Source organism: Saccopteryx leptura, chromosome 2, assembly GCF_036850995.1.
Source record: "Saccopteryx leptura isolate mSacLep1 chromosome 2, mSacLep1_pri_phased_curated, whole genome shotgun sequence".
Classification (NCBI taxonomy): Eukaryota; Metazoa; Chordata; class Mammalia; order Chiroptera; family Emballonuridae; genus Saccopteryx; species Saccopteryx leptura.
Window position 1 is genome coordinate 283371848 of NC_089504.1, and position 20737 is coordinate 283392584.

At 38.5% G+C, this 20737-nt stretch overlaps 1 protein-coding gene across 2 annotated transcripts in view; it reads left to right on the forward strand.

Annotated features, from left to right (window-relative positions):
• Positions 1 to 20737, forward strand: part of RNF115 (ring finger protein 115) — an 85560-nt gene that overhangs the window by 27652 nt on the left and 37171 nt on the right. For both annotated transcript variants that reach the window (XM_066362093.1, XM_066362092.1), the window contains exons 2-3: positions 627 to 685; positions 11334 to 11394. In XM_066362093.1, coding sequence (XP_066218190.1) covers positions 627 to 685; positions 11334 to 11394 — 120 coding nt within the window. The remainder of the gene's footprint in view (positions 1 to 626; positions 686 to 11333; positions 11395 to 20737) is intronic.

A 20737-nucleotide genomic window follows, 5' to 3' on the forward strand; every position in this document is an offset into this window, starting at 1 on the left:
ATATCTGTTTTTATGTCAGTACCATGCTATTTTGATTATTGTAGCTTTGTAGTATTGTTTATCATGAGGAAGTATAATACTTCCTAATTTAATCTTTCTCAAGATTTCTTTGACTTATTTGGGTCTGAATATATTATATTATGTTTTATTTGGAATCATTGGTAGTCAAAATATAAATTAGAAATATTGTAAAAGCTCATTGTAAATTTCTAGTCTTCAAAGTGATTTATCCTGTGTTTCAGTTTATGTCTCCTATATGTACATAAAAAAATAGCAGTTTCTGTACCCATTAATATTATCTTTTATTGCTAATGGAACTTTTTCATTAGATTTGAAGAGAAAATTAGGCAATGATTTCATTCCAGTTTTTAAAAAAAATCCAAATTAAGAAAAAGAAAAAAATCTTGACACTCTCCCTTTCAGCTCTCAGTGGGAGCCACTTATGAAGCTGTTCTGCAAACATTTGTGGAATTTGTCATTTGCCAGAATACAATAGAAAAACACTATCCTGGGAGTGAGCAAGCACATAAAATATTTCACAGCATCAGCTTATATATTGCATGTTACTCTGAAACTACGTACTTAGCTTTTTAATGAAAGACTTAATTTGTTTTTTTCTTTTATAGGAATATATTTGTCCTAGATGTGAATCTGGATTTATTGAAGAAGTGACAGATGATTCCAGGTATTGTACAAGCTCATAGATAAATCAGGCAGTAGCCCTGGCCGGTTGGCTCAGTGGTAGAGCGATGGCCTGGCGTGCAGAAGTCCCGGGTTTGATTCCCGGCCAGGGCACACAGGAGAAGCGCCCATCTGCTTCTCCACCCCTCCCCCTCTCCTTCCTCTCTGTCTCTCTCTTCTCCTCCCGCAGCGAGGCTCCATTGGAGCAAAGATGGCCCGGGCGCTGGGGATGGCTCCTTGGCCTCTGCCCCAGGCGCTGGAGTGGCTCTGGTTGCGACAGAGCGACACCCCGGAGGGGCAGAGCATTGCCCCCTGGTGGGCAGAGCATCGCCCCCTGGTGGGCATGCCGGGTGGATCCTGGTCGGGCGCATGCGGGAGTCTGTCTATCCCCGTTTCCAGCTTCAGAAAAATACAAAAAAAAAAAAAAATCAGGCATTCTGTTATCAAAATTATTTTCTTTCAGCATTGACTAAATGAATAGAGAGGGATTTGTTTTGTAACTGCTACTCTCTGCTGAGGTGAAGGTAGGTGGATTTGGAGGGGGGAAAAGTGGCAGAAGGAAGACGATTTTGGAAAATTTGGAAGCTGATGTTATTGTGGGTATGATACGATGTATTGTTTCTGTTTGTGTGTGGCATTCCTTAGAAACCTGTATCAACAAAAGAATTAGTCCTTCTACAAAGTTCGTAAACATTTGCAGATTTGAATACTTAGAAATGACAGTGGTAAGCAGTGGATGATAAAGACTAATGGGGAAATTCTTATATGTAAATATTAGATAATAGGCCCCATTTGCTACTACACATTCATCTGGAGCAGGAGTCAGGAACCTTTTTGGCTGAGAGAGCCATAAACACCACATATTTTAAAATGTAATTTTATGAGAGCCATACAACGACATGTGTACGTTAGGCATTATCCAATAAAAATTTGGTGTTGTCCTGGAGGACAGCTGTGATTGGCTCCAGCCACCTGCAACCATGAACATGAGCGGTAGGAAATGAATGGATTGTAATACATGAGATTGTTTTATATTTGTAATGTTTTTTTTTTATTATTAAAGATTTGTCTGCGAGCCAGATGCAGCCATTAAAAGAGCCACATCTGGCTCGCGAGCCATAGGTTTCCGACCTCTGATCTGGAGGGACACCTTGTTAATTTTTTTAAGCTTTTTAACATTTCTAAGAACAATATGGTTGTTTTTATTATCCCTTTTCTATGATGAGCCCTATCACTCTTAAAATATACTGCTCACAAAAATTAGGGGATATTTCAAAATGAATATAAAGCCATAAAATATCCCCTAATTTTTGTGAGCACTATACTAAGAAATTTTAAGAAGAGGGGGGATGTTGAGGGACTTTTAGGGAGGAGCATGAACCCTGGACATCCATACTCCAGGCTGACGTCTATCTACTGAGCGACCAGCCAGGGCCCCACTCAACTTTTTTAAGAAGTTATGTGGTAGGTATGTCAATTACTTATTTGGCATGGATTGTAGGATACTATTGGGCTTCTTGTACCTCTGAAGTATTTTTTTACAAAAGCATTTTTAAAAACATATATATTTTAAGACTTTATTCATTTTAGAGAGAGAGAGAGAGAGAGAAGGGGGAGGAGCAGGAAGCATCAACTCCCCTATGTGCCTTGTGGGCAAGCCCAAGGTTTTGAACTGGCGACCTCAGCATTCCAGGTCACCACTTCATACACTGCGCCACCACAGGTTAAGCCTTTACAAAAACATTTTTAACTTCTGACACAAATACACATGTTTAATGGTTTCTAATGAGAATGACATTTGCTTTGCTTTTTCACTTTTAGTTCCTGATTAACCAGGGTGTGTGTTTCCTTAGTAAGCTCACTACAGTGTCTGGATTGGTATTATAATTCTGAGAATGAAAGCTATTTATTGTAGTTTGCAGACTTTATAGCATTGGGGTGAATGTGGGTACATGTTTATACGCTTAACATGAGACTCTTGAAGTAGTATCCAGTGGTCCTTGTGGTTCGTTTTCCATCCCCCTTTCCCCAAAGCCTTAGCCAGTTTCCCCTCTTTGCAAATTTCATGGGGACATTATCTCTCCCTGATTTTGAGAGTAGGCAGTTATTGTTTACACGTGTGATACTAATTTAACAACTTTTATTTTCAAGTTACAGATATAGAATATGGCATTGCAGAGCTTTGAAAAGTGATGAAGCTCTGTATGTCTGACATATAATAAAAACTGCATGTACTTGTATTAATAATATACAGTCTTTTGGTGGGGAGTATTTACATCAAGGAAATTGACAAACTACAAATCAGGGCCTCCTCCTCCTCTCTCCTCTCCCCAGACAGCCAATTTTTAAGCATTTACTAGCATATCACAATAGACATTTTTTCAAGTATTTTTTTCTTTATATGTAGAAACACTGTTGAAAACTTTAGAAGTCTATTAAATACCTTTCTTTCCCTTGGAAATAGAGAAGAAACACTCACTGACACATGTAAAATACCTTTGCCATCAAACTATTTTTTAAAACTATTATTCCTCTTTTCTCCCTCAATAACCTGCTCTCTTGATAATCTAGCCTTGTATCTAAATCCCAGTTCCTTTTAACTTGACTCTTCAAGTTTAACTGCCCCCCTATCTCCCCCATACCTTTTAAGCTTTAATAAAGAGAAAAACAGCATTTTTAATAGTAAAAGTGAACTTTTTCAAAGGTAATTACTTAATAGATAACTAAATAAGAATGGCTGGTTTTGCTTTGCCTGCTAAGCACTAGCTCATGTAAGCCTTCAACACTTTAGGTTGAGTGTCAGGAAAAAAGCAATATACTAAATCCCTTTTGTTTACACACCAGAAGATTAGGTTTTTCTTAAATTCCCAAGGTATTTTAGGAGATTAGCTTCCAGATAGGAAATTTCATAGGCTGAGCAGGTGGAGAAAAAAGAAGAAAAAGTCATATCACCTTCAAGCAATTCCATCAACAGATGATTTTTTTTTTTTAAGTGAGAGGACGGGAGGCAGAGAGACAGATTCCTGCATGAGCCCCGACCAGGATCCACCCGGCAAATCCTCTATGGAGCAACACTCTGCCCATCTGGGGCTGTTGCTCTGTTGTCGGGCAACTGAGCTATTTTTTTTTTTTTAGTGCCTGAGGCTGAGGCCAAGGAGCCATCCTCAGTTCCAGGATCACCTTGCTCCAACCAATCCAGCCCATGGCTGCGGGAGGGAGTGAGAGAGAGAGAGTGAAAGAAAGAGGTGGGAGGGAAGGGGTGGAGAAGCAGATGGTCACTTTTCCTGTGTGCCCTGACTGGAAATTAGTCCTGGGACATCCACATGCTGGGCAGTGCTCTACCACTGAGCCAACCAATCAGGACAGGGGATGAAATTTCACATCACCTATGTCTCACACCCATTTTTCAGTGCAAAATAAACCACTTGAACAGAGTGAAAGCCAATTTTTACCTCGTTTTTTTTCTTTAAAAAAAGTGAAAAGAGGGGAGGTAGTGAGACACTCCCTTATGCACCTGACCTGGATCCATCCAAACCGCCCCCCCCCCCTTCCCCACCCATCCTTCTCTGGGGCTGGGGCTGGAATCAACCTATTGAGCCACTGGCTGGGAGAGGGGAAGAGGGAGTGAAGGGGCAGAGGGAAGGGAGAGAAGCAGATGGTCGTTTCTCTTGTGTGCCTTGATTGGGAACCAAACCCAGGACGTCCATACCCTGGGAAGATGCTCTATCCACTGAGCCAACCAGCCAGGACCCAATTTTTACTTTTAATGTTGTCTTAAGGCTGTCTTTTTGAACTTCAGAAGCACACTTTGTAATTACCTATCAAAGGAAGTTCAACATTTCACACCCAATCTTCTTCAGTTTGTGTTATCAGTTTATTTGTGTATGTGTGTGTGGTGTTTTTGTTTTTTTTTGAGAGAGAGACAAGGAGAAAGACAGGAACATCGAGTTGCTCCTGTATGTACCCTGACTGGGTAATCAAATTGGCAACCTCTGTGCTCCAGGATGACGCTCCAACCAACTGAGCAATCTGGTCAGGGCTTAATTTTTATTGACATTTAGAGAGCCAAAGAGAGAGAGGGAGAGAGAGGGGAGGGGAAGGGAAGCATTTGTTGTTCCACTCAGTCGTGCATTTTTTGGTTGCTTCCTGTGTGTGTCCTGATTGGGAATCGAACCCTCAACCTTGTTGTTTCCATGAAACACTCTTATCCAACGGAGCTAACCGGCCAGGCCATGTTATCACTTTTAACTGTTAACAAACCACATTAATTTAAAACTGATCATTCTGTTTGGAAATACTACACTGAATTATAATACATATAAATGTATTTATGTACAAGCTACAGTTAAGTGGGTCTTTTTCACTACTTCAGTAGGTTTTATTTTTAGTAATTTCTGTAGTTTTGGAGATACAGCAATTCATGTCCCTTGTTTCTTAAAGGAATAGTTTTCTGGGAATGAGAAGGATAAAAAGAAGTCAGGAATTTTATCAGGGTTTTTGCCTAGCATTGATACCATTTGATTGTGGGTTGTGAGCTTGACTGCAAAGTGCTTTGTTTGTTTGTTTGAAGGAAAGTGAAGGGCTCAAAAATAATTTGCTAAACTCAGAGCACACTGTTAACTTGTATAATTCATTCAGATTTGTTTAAACCCTTCAATTTCTTAAGTTTTTCCACAACCTGGAATTAACTAGTTAAGTGCTTCTTATTATCAACCTCCCTGCTACTATAGGCACTGATCATGTCTATTTGAGAAAAGCATTTGTTCACAAACCATATTTTTCCAGCCTGGCCACTTTTCTCTCATGAGTACAAACAAAATGTTTTTGAGATGGAAGCATGCCATCTCTGTCTCCACTTCTATACTAAGCTCAGATTTCAGGAGTGGGGAAAATTTCCTGCCTGACTAAAAAGTTCTCAGAACATCCTTCTCTCCACCCTAACTGTACCCTTAGTGCTGAATCCTCCACTTGGAAGGATCTCTTCCTCTGATATGTAAGAGCAATTCTACAGCACCCTTCCCAACCTCCTGGGTGAAACTGAAGTGCCTTTCTCATGCTCCCACCAAGGAGCACCTATCACCACACCACACCCCATTATTAGCACTATCCTCATCCTCTGTCAAGGGCTTTCTGTGGTGCTAAGCACTGTTCCACATGTTTTACATGTGTTAATTTAGGTAATCCTTACCGCTATGCTATTATAAGTGCCATTATTATGCCCACTTTATATATAAGGACACTAAGGCACTGAGAAGTTGGTGCCTGAAGTCACTCAGCTGGTAGATGGCAGGTCAGGACAACTCCATTGACCTCCCTACTGCATCAAGCTAAGTTAGCTACATAGTTGTTTCTCACATGTTTACACGTGTGATGCTAATTTAACTTTTATTTTTAAGTTATCAATATAGAATGTGGCATTGCAGGGTTTTCTGAAGTGATGAGTTCTCGATATGCTCTCCGACACATAATAATAACTTTAGCTATACTTGTATTAGTAGAATACAGTCTTTAGCCTCTGAATTTGAGAGACGTCAGATTAGTGGCATAAGAGATTCCCTTGATGTCTCCCTTTGAAATGTCAACAAATTAAACAGCTGAAATTCAGGGAAGGAATCCCACGTGGGTTCACAGGCTTGCCTGGAAAGGTTCACACATGGAATTGACAGAAGGTGGGAAGGGTTACAATAGAGGGGGGATGGAGGTGGAAGATCAGAAGCATTCACTGTGTGAGTTCAGATAGGGAAGAGGCTTGGTCTGGGCTTTTGGAATGTCTGGTCTTTTGACTGCAGGGTCCCTGAAGAGAGGAGAAACCCAGAGTATCTGGGTCTCCTTTGGCCAGGTGGAGTGGAGAGGTTGTTGAAGGGCTTTTGGAGAGATACTGAACCAAAGTGGCTGCAGAGTATGGGGTCACTGCCAGTGTTCTTGCAGCCCACACTGGGGAGAGATCACAGAAATACAAAGTGTGCCCCCCCCCCCTCCGCTTCCTAGATCCCACCTCCTTTCCCTCACTGGGTATGGAGAGTGGCAGAGACATACCCCACAGTTAGTTCTACAGGGCCACACTTTCCCCTGAAGATCAGAGGTACTCTGTGTCTGGCCCCCTGGTCTGTTGAGATGCAGAGAGGAGTGCCCGGAGGCCTGAGATTGCCATTGCTAAAGCCGTAAATCCCTCATAGCATGCCCTATCCACCCTATCATCAGGACAGCAACATCTCAGGTGAGGTCAATCTCGGGATTTTACAGAGCTAAAGCTTCTAATCCAGTGCCAACTACTGGAAAAAAATAGAAAAACCTCTTGCAAATGCAATACCATTTCCTTTTGTTTGCTTGGTTTATATGGGGTTTTAGTTGTTTGTTTGTTTGTATTTGATTATTGTTTTTTGTTTCTTTGTGGGTTTGTCTTTTATTGTCGATTTTTATTTTTTGTTTTTTGTTTCATATCTTAACAATACCACTCTCAAATGACATCAAGGCAGAAAAAGCTGATACTGTGACTACCCAAGAAAGTGATGCAGTTCAGAAAGAAAATGAAAAATCTCCAGAAAGCAGTCTCTCATGGAAACCTTGGAGTTAAATGATAGAGAATTCAAAATTGAAGTTCTGAAAATACTTAACAAGATGTGAGAAAACACTAACAGGCAATTTAATTAGCTCACAAAACAAAACGAGTACTTCCTCAGAGAGAGTGAAACTTTAAAAACAGATGAAGAACTCAATACGTGAATTGAAAATTGAGCTGGCAAGTTTAGCTAATAGAACAGGTAGATAGAGGAGAGTATCAGTGATATTGAAGACAGGCAACTAGAGATGATACAAAGGGAAGAAGAGAGAGACTCAAGAATTAAAAGAAATGAGAGAGTTCCATAAGAACTGACTCCATTAGAAAGAGGAATATAATAATAATGGGTGTATCAGAAGAAGAAGACAGGAAGAAGGGAATGGAGAGCTTGTTCAAATAATTGATGAGAACTTCTTAAGCCTGTGGAAAGAGTTAGAGTCTCTAATCCAAGAAGCAAACAATGCCTAATTGTCTCAGCCCAAACAGGCCTTCTCCAAGTCAGATTAATAAAACTGTTAAAAATTAATGACAAGGAACCTGACCAGGCAGTGGCACAGTGAATAGAGCGTCAGACTAGGACATAGAGGACCCAGGTTTGAAACCCTGAGGTTGCCGGCTTGAGCTCAGGCTCATCTGGTTTGAGCAAGGTTCACCAGCATAAGCCCAAGATCGCTGGCTTGAGCAAGGGGTCACTCGGTCTGCTGTAGCCCCACGGTCAAGGCACATATGAGAAAGCAATCAATGAACAACTAACGTACCGCAATAAAGAATTGATGCTTCTCATCTCTCTTCCTTCTTGTCTGTCTGTCCCTATCTGTCCCTCTCTTGTCTCTCTGTCTCTGTCACAAAAAAACCCAACATTTAATGACAAGGAAAGAATCCTTTAGGCAGCTAGGGAAAGAAGAACGTAACAAGCAGAGAAAGACCAATATCATATTATCTCACTAATATGTGGAATCTAATGAACAGAGTGAACTGAGGAATGGAATAGAGGCAGAGGAAGGGTCACAGGGACCAGAGGGACAGCAGTCAGAGGGAAGGGGGATGAGGGGAGGGGAATCAGAAGGTGAAGGGATTAGTGAAATTATATACGTATAACACAGATACAGAGAACAGGACAGCAAATCTCAGAGGGAAGGGGGGAGAGAGTTAGGGGGAGGGTGGCAAAAGTGGTATAAATAGGAACATGGAAGTGGGAGGTGAGGGCGTTATATTCAGTGGGACACTTGAATCCATGTAAACGCAATAAATTAAAATTAATAAAAAAACAACAACAACATAACATATAAAGGAAAGCCCATCAGGTTATCACCGCACTTCTCAGCAGAAACTCGACAGACCAGAGTGAATCCAAACATTCAAAGTACTGAAAGAGGAATTCAGCCAAGAATACTATATCCATTAAAATTATCCTTCAAATATGAAAAAGGAATAAAAACATTTCCAGACATACAAAAGGTGAGGGAATTTATCACCAGAAAACTCCCACTGCAGGAAATACCCAAGGAGGTTATTCTGCCGAATACAAAGAACAAAACTACAAGTAAAAGGTTCAACAAGGTCACACTGTGAACAAGGATAATCTGTGACAACAAAAACATAAAAGGTGAGAGGCTAAAGGTCTGCAGTGGCAAAGTAAGATGGAGTGCAGAAGTCCTCATAAGACAATGGACTCTTGTATATATGAAAATATTTTTCTTAATAACCTAATGGTAACCACCCATGAAAAAACCAGTACTGAAACATATAGATTAAAAAACAAGGAAACAGGACAAGTATGGAATACCACCAAACAAAAACAACTGGCAGAAACACAAAGGAAAAAAACCAAAGAAGACACAGAGCTCCCAGATAACAAAACATAAAATGGATATAGGAAATCCTCATGTGTCAACAATTACCCTAAATGTAAATGGACTAAATTCACCAATAAAGAGGCACAGAGTAGCAGATTGGTTCAAAAAGCAAAACCCGAACATATGCTACCTTCAGGGGACACATCTTAGCTGCAAGGACAAAAAGAGCCTCAAAGTAAAAAGTTGGAAAATGATTCTATAAGCAAATAATATCCCAAGAAAAGCAGGTATAGCCAAAAGAAAGCCTCTTCAATAAATGGTGCTGGGAAAATTGGAAAGCCTCATGCAAAAGAATGGAACTTGACTATTGTTTATCCCCATGCACAAAAATGAATTAAAAATGGATCAAAGACCTAAATATAAAATCTGAAACAATATAAGATCTGAAATAATAAATTACATGGAAGAAAACATAGGCACTAAACTTATGGACTTTGGCTGCAGAGAACAATTTATGAATTTGATCCCAAAGGCAAGAGAAGTAAAGGCAAAAATATATGAATGGGACTATATTAAACTAAAAACTAAGAAGCATCTGCACAGCAAAGAAACCAACAACAAAACAAAAAGGTAGCTAACCAAATGAGATTTACAAACAACAGCTCTGATGAAGGGTTAATATCCAAAATATACTGCTCACAAAAGTTAGGGGATATTTCAAAACGAATATGAAGCGATAAAATACCCCCTAATTTTTGTGAGCAGTGTATATAAAGAACTCACAAAGCTCAGCAACAAACAAACAAACATTCCAGTTAAAAAATGGGGAGAGGATCTGAACAGATACTTCTTCCATGAAAACATATAGGAAACAAATAAATATATGAAAAGATGCTTCACTAGCTGTTAGAGAAATACAAATAGAAACTATTATTATAAGATACCACCTCACACCTGTTATATTGGCTGTTATCATCATGGTAGGTAATAACAAGTGTTGAACAGGCTGTGGAGAAAAAGGAACCCTAATTCACTGATGGTGGGAATGTAAACTGGTATAGCATTATGGAGGACAGTTTGGCAGTTCCTCCAAAAACCAAGAATAGAATTACCATATGACCTAGCAATCCCTCTACTGGATATCTACCCAGAAAACTTAAAAACATTGGTGCGCAAAGATATATGCAGCTCCACGTTCATCGCAGCATTATTCACAGTGGCCAAGAGATGGAAACAACTAAAGTGTTTCTTGATAGAGGATTGGATAAAGAAGAAGTGGCACATATCTAAAGTGGAATACTACTCAGCCATAAGAAATGATGATATATTGCCATTTACGATAACATTGATGGACCTTGAGAACATTAAACTAAGTGACATAAGTAAATAAGGAAAAGCCAAGAACTATATGATTTGACACATAAAAGGGATTATAAAACAGACTCATGGACATAGATAAAAATGAAGTGGTTACCAGGGTGGGGGGTAGGGAGGAGGGAAATAACGGACCAATATATGGTGATAGAAAATGATTTGACTTTGGGTGATGGGCACACAACACAATCAACAGTTCAAATGCCACTGTACTCTTATTGATCAGTTACCCCATTAAATTTAATTTCTTAAAATAATAAATGGATGATACAAATTCTAGATATTTAAAATACAAGGTATAATTTGACTCAAAGTCAGAATGTAGAGGTGTGTGGTGGAATCTCTTTTGGTTGGTGAGTTCAGAAAAGACTTAAGGGAGGAGGTTGCATTTGACTTGGGCACTGAAGGTTGAGTAGATAAAGTACAGGATATCCTATTAGGGAAGAAAAAAATATTTATTGAGCCCTTTTATAATGTGCTAATTATACTACATTAAATCATTCCCAGGATATATTAACTCTTGTAGTCTCAAATATGTTTATTTGGTGGTTGAATGTTTTTTTAGTGAAACACTATTTTGAGAATCTTGTTTTATTTCTTAGTCTATTTGAGAGTAAATGTTTTTCTTCTTTTGCTAAATCAAATTTGAATTGCATTGCTGGCTCTGTGGGTCCTTCTTCTCTGTCGTGGCCCTTCTCCCCAATTTTTCACTTGATTTTTCTCTGATTTTTTAGTTAACAGTTTTTTATAGATTAATCCACATGCCAGTTTGTCATAAATTTTTTTTGTAGGTGTCATGTTGGGATGAGTTACTTTTCCTTATTGGGCTTGGTTCTCATTGTACCATTCTCTATTTAGCTTCTGGGGGGGGGGGGGGGAGTTTGTTCCTGGGAATAGAAGCACTCAGTTCTTGTTCTCTTTAGTTTTTTAGGTGGTGGTGGCAGCAGCCGGATGGACAATAGCACATCAACACATTTTGCAGAGGTAAGTTTTCCTTTGGGCGGAGGTATGCTTCAGGTAGTGGGTGGATGTTAAAATCATGACATATTTTCACTTCTTGATGCAGCAAAACATCAGAGTGGATAGGGACAATATAGGCAAGAGTAGCTATTAGAATGGTTTGTGTTTTCAGCCGCTGAGGATTTGGCATACTTTGTTAAACCCTTGATTAGAGGAATAGCCTCTAGCTGTGCTGTTTTACATCTGGTAGTGTTTTCATTTCTGTTTTCTGCTTCATTGTGTATAATGATGTGAAAATAAAAAGCTTGTGTTTTTGAAATAACAGTTTGGCAGATTCTGCTTTAGTGGCATGATAGCCAAGTAAAGCAGGCTAGAATGAATTATCATATATTTTGCTCCATAAGATGCACCTGACCATAAGACACACCTAGGGTTTTAAGGAGGAAAATAAGGAAAAAAATATTCTGAATGAAATGGTGTGTTAAAATATTTAACAAGATACTGTATTTTTCGCTCCATAAGATGCACGGGCATTTTTCCCTCCACTTTTTTGGGGGAAAAATGTGTTCTATGGAGCAAAACATACGGTGTTCAAGTCACACTAAGGCACAGTCTTTCAACTTTGTACAGAAGAACTGGTTTCTAGGAATTACCTCTAATGAACTTGGTAGCTTGATATAATTGGAATTAGGGGGCCAGATTAAGATATTTACTTGTCTTCCAGATTTCATGATAGAACCTATGATTAATTTCAGTTCTTTATACCCATATTTTGATAGGAGGAGGGGATGGGAATCTTAAGTGTCATTTGAAAATAAGGTATTAGTGTGCATCCTTGAATACCATTTTATAGTTAATTCGGTTATTTTCTTTTTTCACTTTATTTATTAACTTAAAATTTTATGTTTAGTTTTTTTTGTAACCATTTTAACCAGTGGCATTAACTTAACTACTTTTGTTTTTAATCATTTAGAGCAGGGGTAGTCAACCTTTTTATACCTACCGCCCACTTTTGTATCTCTGTTAGTAGTAAAATTTTCTAACTGCCCACTGGTTCCACAGTAATGGTGATTTATAAAGTATGGGAAGTAACTTTATAAAATTTATAAAGCAGAGTTACAGTAAGTTAAAGCATATAATAATAATTATTTACCAAGTACTTTATGTCGGATTTTCACTAAGTTTGGCAGAATAAATCTTTTTAAAACAACTTACTATAGTTAAATCTATCATTTTATTTATACTTTGGTTACTCCGCTACCACCCACCGTGAAAGCTGGAACGCCCACTAGTGGGCAGTGGGGCCCAGGTTGACTACCACTGATTTAGAGCCATGATTTTCTTTTTCTTTTTTATAGATTTCATTTATTCATTTTTATAGAGAGAGGAGAAAGAGAGAGAGAGTGAGTGAGAGAGAGAGAGAGAGAGAAGATGGGGAGGAGCAGGAAGCATCAACTCCCATATGAACCTTGACCAGGCAAGCCCGGGGTTTTGAACCAGCAACCTCAGTGTTCCAGGTCAACACTTTATCCACTGCACCACCATAGGTCAGGCGCTGGAGCCATGATTTTCAACCACTGGTTCATGGATTGGTTCCAGTCCATCAGAAATTTTGTGCCGGTCTGTGAAAGAGTTAACCACCCTGATGTTGTATGAAGATTATCGACCCAATGATCTTAATCAGATTTGCTATGTTCAGGGTGATTTCTCCCTTAGCAGTCACCAAACTGATTCTCCTTATACCAGTCACCAAGTGTAAACAAGTTGAAAACCGCTAATTTAGAGTCTGCAGCCCACCAGCTCACCCTACAAACAACTGGTTTGTTTTTACTCCTATTGTTACAGAACTTACTTGTTTCTAGAAAGCTTACAAGACGCTAAAAGAAAAACCCCCCATAAATTTCATAATCAGGATTTCTTCATGTTTTAGGATTGCATTAGCCTTTTCCAGAGATAGTTCAAGTGCCTTAGCTAGCAAAAATTTTGGTATTTATATATGTGTAAGTTAAAACTTTTAGCAGTGTATTTGAAAAGCAGTGTTCAATAAGTCCATAAATCCTAAACTTTTCTCCCTTATCCTCTGAAAATTATCTTAAGACCTGTAGCCTCTTAGATTTTTATGTTGTTAGATTTATAGTCAAGAAAATTGATGAAATGTTTAGGTAATAGTCCTATTTTATTAAGGGCATTTTTATTTACTTAGCCGTTAACTGAACTGCCTTGGTACATGGGTATAAGACAGATCATGTCTTTGAATTCTTAATTTTTTCATTTGGATGGATTGAAAAACATTATTTAAAATTTATTCTGCTTGCCAAGCCTGGAAGTCTTTCTGACCTCAGTATTTTTTTCTTTTGAATGTGCTATTTCCTGATAACACAGGTTATTGCTTAGTTTATGCATACATATGTTGAAGAAACTTCATCTGAGTTTTCTTCAAGTGTTAGTTCTCTTTTAGGAAATGGAAATACATTGGCCTATCAGTTTTGTAGGTATGACTCACCAGGAGGAGATGCATTAAGAAGAAAAATAAATATATGTAGTCAGTTTCCTAACTTTAGTAATGCTAAATCTGATGCTGATGGCATGAGCTATTTTTTCAGGTGTTAAAGTAATTTTGCTGAGTCATACATAGCCTGTGACTTCATGTTAGAGTTTGTAGCAATACCCAGTTTTCTGTCTATAGAACTCCGTTGTCATCATGCCTGAGTATTTCAGTTTTCTCCTTTTTAAATGATATTTTGCATTTAAAAAAATATATGTCTTTATAATATAGAACTTGCCAGGGTTTTTTTTGTTTGTTTGTTTTTATGGGTTTTTTAATCAGCTAAGTAGTCTATATTGAATGCTTTAACAGCACTGCTGAAAGTAAGAGCAAGAAGCAAATACCATGGCTGCCTTGCCTAAGAGGAGTTTGTAATTTAGTTGGGGAAGAAGTGCAAGAACATGTGAAACAAATAAGAAAACAAGAAAGAGTATAGAGAGTTTAATAATATTATTGTGGAGTTTATGTAACAAGCACTGTAGGGAGAGATTAGATTAGGTGAGCTGCAGTCTTTGGAAGGTCTTCAGTAGGAGAGGGAGGGGTCAAATGACCAAGTGATAGACCTGGAATCAAATTGCCTGAGTTCAAATCTTAGATCTACCACTTATTTACTGACTATATAACGTGGATAAAATTACTACAGACTCTTTGTGCATCTGTTTTCTCATCTATAAATTGGGGGAAATAATACCTCATAGGATTGTTGTGATTGTTAAGTGTGTTAATACATGCCAGGTATATAGGCCAATGTACCTGCAATATAGAAAGTGCTTTATAAGTTTTCGCCATCATTAAGATTTCATGGAGAAGGTGAAACTGCTTCATGGAAAGGTATAACAAGGCTTGTTCAATTACTGGAGCCTTGAAGGGTAGGTGGAATTTAGCTAAGCAAAGAGATAAGAAAAAGATAATGTTTATAGGCTATAACGTTTTATACTCATGCCCCTCGAGAAAAACACTTAGAAAGAAAATTATATGTAGAAACCAAAGTTATTTTTCTTTCCATATTTTATTTTGTATGTTTGATTGCTTGATTGATATTTTTAGAGAGAAAGAAAGGGAGGGGAGGAGAGAAACATCGATTTATTGTTCACTTATTTATTCATTCATTGGTTGATTCTGACTGGGGATTGAACCTGCAACCTTGGCGTACCAGGTCAATACTAAACAATTGAGTTGCCTGGCCAAGTCTTCTTTCCCATAATTTAGTTGGTAATTTCAACAAAAGCTTATGTTTAATTTTGCTCTGTTTTTCTTCAGTCAGAGCTGTTTGTGCAATAAAAAATTCATTTTCTATCATTAGCATTTACTAATAGCTGATTTCTTAAAATGCTAAGATATATTAGAAAAGGCTTAGTTCTAAGCAAAATTTCTTTTTTTCTTTTTTTTTTTTTTTGCGACAGAGAGAGGGACAGACAGGAAGGGAGAGAGATGGGAAGCATCAATTTTCCATTGCTGCACCTTAGTTGTTCATTGACTGCTTTCTCATATGTGCCTTGACCAGGGGAGTGGGCTACAACAGGCTGAGTGATCTCTTGCTCAAGCCAGTGACCTTGGGCTCAAGCTGGAGACCTCGGGGTTTCAAACCTGGGTCCTCCACATCCCAGTTGGACGCTCTATCCACTGCACCACTGCCTGGTCAGGCTAAGCAAAATTTCTAATAGAATCAGTATTGATTTTTTTTAAGTGGCTCTGAAGTAGGGAGATGGCATAGGTGAGGATTGAGTGAAGGTGGGAGGAGGCCGGATCCAGTTAATGTGTGAGGTTCAGTGGAGAGTGAATATAAAAATGTTGCTAGCAGTTTGTAGAAAGGGAATATTGCTCTCCTGAGGTCCCTGATAACCTGAGGAATTGAGCCATGGTTACTTGAGGGTTTCATTGATTATTTGGAACTTCTTACCATGTTCTGGTGCTAGTGAGACATATCTGATCCAAGAATCCCAGTTTACCAGAATGGATCATTTTAATGCAGAAGTGGCTGTGACTGCTGCTGCTTCAAATTAGCAGAATATAAGATAGATAGATGGCTTCCTAGAAGAGTACCCAGTGTACACAGAAGGTTAGGGTGCTTTGAGCAGTCTGGTATATATGCATTTAAGTAAACTTTGTTTTGGTACATATGTAGCGTTATAGTGATAATAAAAAACAGTATTAAAAAATATCTGGAGTCCCACAATTCTAGGGGCTTCCTTTCTTCATACTTTTTATTCAGGTTTTCTCCTGAGGCATAGGTAGATACTGAAACATATTATGACAACATTAAGATTTTTTAAAATGAAAACCTCCATATTCTCATTACGTTATTTTAGCTTTATGTTTTTTATGTAATACTTTCCATTTCTCACATGTATGCTTTATAGCTGTTTTTAGATGCAAGCGTAGGAGTATACCATATTGTATTTCTGCTTTTTAAAATTTTACCTAGGATTATATTAGATCTTTTTTCTTGTTTCTCCATAGTTTAAAAGAATTATATTTTATGATATCATCCTTTCATGTTTATACTATATTTATTAAGCTTTTATCCTGTGTTAAGCATGTCTGGTTATATGGGATGGTTGATACTTCTTCCTTATACCTCTGAGTCTAGAACATATTGAGAAATAAAATATAGAAGCCAGACAGATGGAAATAAAAATTTAGTTTTTATTCAGCCGAATTGGAGAATACAGTTGATCTGTGGCCAGATAGTCATTCTAAGTCTGTATAGCAGGAGAATTAGAGACTGCAGAGCCAGCACACATATTTACAACCATTTCTTTTGCATTTGTGCAGCTTCTTAGTGCGTGAACTCCATGTATGGGAGAAATGTGATTTCAGCAGGGGTTAGGCTCTTGCCACTCACTGCTCAGGTGCATTCATTGCTCCTTAGGTAGGGAAAAGTAGTGAGGTCAGAGGTGGAAAGGAGACATCTGTTTCTTCCCTGCTCACTTACGGGTTTTGTAATTCAAGCCTATATAGGGGCCTGGGAGTAGTTTCTGTGGAAGTTGGGTAGGTGGTTAGTCAGTAATCTGTGAGGACTGTTTTGCTTCTACCTTCATAAAGACACTCTCTAATATAAATTCATTCTCTTTTGTGTGTGTTCCTGGGACCTGTGGAGATGGTTTTGAAATAATCAAGAACAAAATAAAATAAATTGGACTAAATAAAATTCTACCAATTTTGACCTACAAAGATGACAATTTTAAATGATTAGACATAGTAAGAAGAAGCTAAAGATTTTAAACTATCCTTCCTGTTTGCTGTTCTTCTCAGTCTTAGACATAAGTAGCACCCACATTGGAAAGGAAGAACTGAAACTGTCAGTTCACAGTTGACATGATCTTTTATGTAGAAAACCATTGAAAAGCCATTAGAAATAATGAATTTGAGAGCAAGGTAGCAGAATATAAGAAAGCATACAGAAATATTTTTACATAGTTGCAACAGAGAAATTAAATTTTTTAAATTATTATTTACAGCCCTGGCCGGTTGGCTCAGTGGTAGAGCGTCAGCCTGGCGTGCAGGAGTCCCGGGTTTGATTCCCAGCCAGGGCACACAGGAGAAGCGCCCATCTGCTTCTCCACCCCTTCCCCTCTCCTTCCTGTCTGTCTCTCTTTTCCCCTCCCGCAGCCAAGGCTCCATTGGAGCAAAGTTTGCCTGGGCGCTGAGAATGGCTCTGTGGCCTCTGCCTCAGGCGCTAGAATGGCTCTGGTCGCAACAGAGCGACGCCCGGGATGGGCAGACCAATCGCCCCCTGGTGGGCGTGCCGGGTGGATCCCCGTCGGGCGCATGCGGGAGTCTGTCTGACTGCCTCCCCATTTCTGACTTCGAAAAAATACCAAAAAAAAAGAAATTATTATTTACAATAGCATAAAATTATGAAATACTTTAACTTTCAAAAAAGGTATATTAGGCCCTGGCCGGTTGGCGTTAGCCTGATGTATGAATGCCCTGGGTTTAATTCCCAGTCAGGGCACACAAGAGAAGCTTCCCCCCCTTTCCCCTTCTCTCCTCTTCCCCTCCTGCATCAGTGGCTCTTGATTGGTTCGCGTGTCAGACTCAGGTGCTAAAATAGCTTGGTTGATTCAACCATTGGCAGGGGTTGCCAGGTGGATCCTGGTCAGGGTGCATGCGGGAATCTGTCTCATGATCTCCCCTCCTCTCACTTCAAAGAAAAAGAAAAAGGGGAAAATAAGTTGTATAAGACCTAAGCATGGAGAACTATAAAATATTACTTGAAATTAAAGATTACTTAAATAAGTGGAGAATTATATCCATCCTGCCTGTGGAACAAAAGACAGTGTAGTTAGGATGCCATTTATAGAGTCAGTATAATTCCAGTCAAGATCCTAGGCAGGGTTTCAATAGAAATTGGAAAGTTGATTCTAAAATTCATATGGAAATGCAAAGTATATAGAATAGTTAACACAACCTTAAAAAAGAAGAAAAAGTTACAGGGCTAATACTACCAGATTTTAATATTTATTATGAAGCTACAGTAACCAAGACTGTGGTATTGCCATCAAGATAGATAGATCAAAAGAACAGGACAGTCCAGAAACAGACTGCCATGCACTGTGGACACCTGATTTTGACAAAGGGACAGAGGCAGTCAAAAAGAAAACATTCTTTTAAATTCTTGCTGAAACAACTGGATATCCACAGTACAAAATATGAACTTTGAAATATATACTTTAAACCAGTATTTTTCAACTGCTAGTTTGCAGACTGGTGCTGGTCTGCAAAAGAGTTAACTGCTCTGATGTTGTCTGAAGATTAGAGACCCAATGATTTTAGTTAAATTCACTTATGTTCAGGGTGATTACCACTTATCAGCCTGTATCATCTATGAAAATAGTATTGAGGTTGTCTTTGATATCTTCGGAACTTGTTGAAAAGCACTGCTTTAAACCGTATACCAGAATTAACTCAAGGTGAGTATAAACTTAAATGTAAAACTTTATATAAAATTTGAAAACAACCTTTGAGACTTTGAGTTAGGCAAAGATTTCTTATCTATGACACCAAAATCACGATCCATAACAGAAAAAAATTGATAAGTTGGACTTCATCAAAATTAAAAACTTGTGTTCTTTGTAAGAATGAAAAAACAAGCCACAGAAGAGGAGAAGGTACTTTCAAATCATCTAATATAAAGTATGTATCCAGACTCTATAAAGAACTCAAAATGGAGCCCATTTTTAGAAAATGGCAAAAGATTTTAATAATCTCCTTCGCCAAAGAAGATAAACAGATGGTGAATAAGCATGCCAAAAAATGTACAACATCATTAGTCATCAGCAAAATGCAAATTAAAATCTCAGTGAAGTACTACTTCACAACTATTAGAATGGCTAAAATGTAAAAGACTGACATTGAGCAGAAAAAATGATACAACCAATTTAGAAAACAGGTTATGTGGGGTTTTTTTTATTATTCATTTTTAGAGAGGAGAGAGAGAGAAGGGAGAGGAGCTGGAAGCATCAACTCCCATATGTGCCTTGACCAGGCAAGCCCAGGGTTTCGAACTGGCAACCTCAGCATTTCTAGGTCGACGCTTTATCCACTGCACCACTACAGGTCAGGCCTTGTATTTTGGGTTTTTTTTAAAGATAAAGATACAACTCTGGCAAAATAGCTCAGGTGGTTAGAGAATTGTCCCAATATATCAAGGTTGTGGGTTTGATCTTCACTCAGGGTAAATACAGGAGTCAACCAATGAGTGCACAAATAAACAGAACAACAGACTTCTCTCTCTCTCTCTCTCTCTCTCTCTCTCTCTCTCTCATTAATAAAAAAAGATAAAAATAAATCTGCAGCCTGACCAGGCAGTGGCACAGTGGATAGAGCGACAGACTGGGTTATGGAGGAGCCAGGTTCGAGACCCTGAGGTCGCCAGCTTGAGCGCGGGCTCATCTGGTTTGAGCAAGGCTTGCCAGCTTGAGACCAAGGTCGCTGGCTCGAACAAGGGGTCACTCAGTCTACTGTAGTCCCCCGGTCAAGGCACATATGAGAAAGCAATCAATGAACAACTAAGGAACTACAACGAAGAATTGATGTTTCTCATCTTTCTCCCTGTCTCTCTGTCCCTCTCTCTGACACACTCTCTCTGTCTCTGCCACAAAAAAGAAATAAGTAAATAAATAAATCTACCATGTGATCCAGCCATTCTACCCCACTATTTACCTAAGAGAACATATACATCTACACATATGCATAGGTAGACAAATGTTTATAGCAACTTTATTCATAATAGCCAAAAATTAGAAACAAATGTCATCAGTAGGTGGATGGATAAACAAATTGTGATATATCTCTACTGTGGAATACTAAGCAACATAAAGTATGTGGAATATTACTCAGCATAAACCATTGATACATATAAAAATATGGGTGAATCTTGAAATAATTAAGCTGAGTAAAAGAAGGCATACAAAGAGCACATACCAATATGATTCCTTTTACATGAAATTCTGGAAAATATAAATTCCAAGAAAAAATGCAACTACAGAATGCTCAGTGGTTTCTTGGGTACATGGAGGCACGGAGGGAGGGATTTCTAGGACACTAGAAATCATTTGAGGGTGAATACCTTGATATGTTTTCATGAAGCTTTTCATCCTCAATCAACACAGCTTTGTAAACTATAATATTTTTTTGAGATATACTTCACATATGTACTTTATCCCTTAAAGTGTACAATTCAGTAGTTTTACTATATTCATAAAGTTGTACAGGCATCACCACTGTTAATGCTAGAAATTTTTCATCGTCCCTAAAAGATACCCTGTACCAATTAGTCTTTTCTTTTTCTCTCCAATTCCCACAACCCTGGGCCAC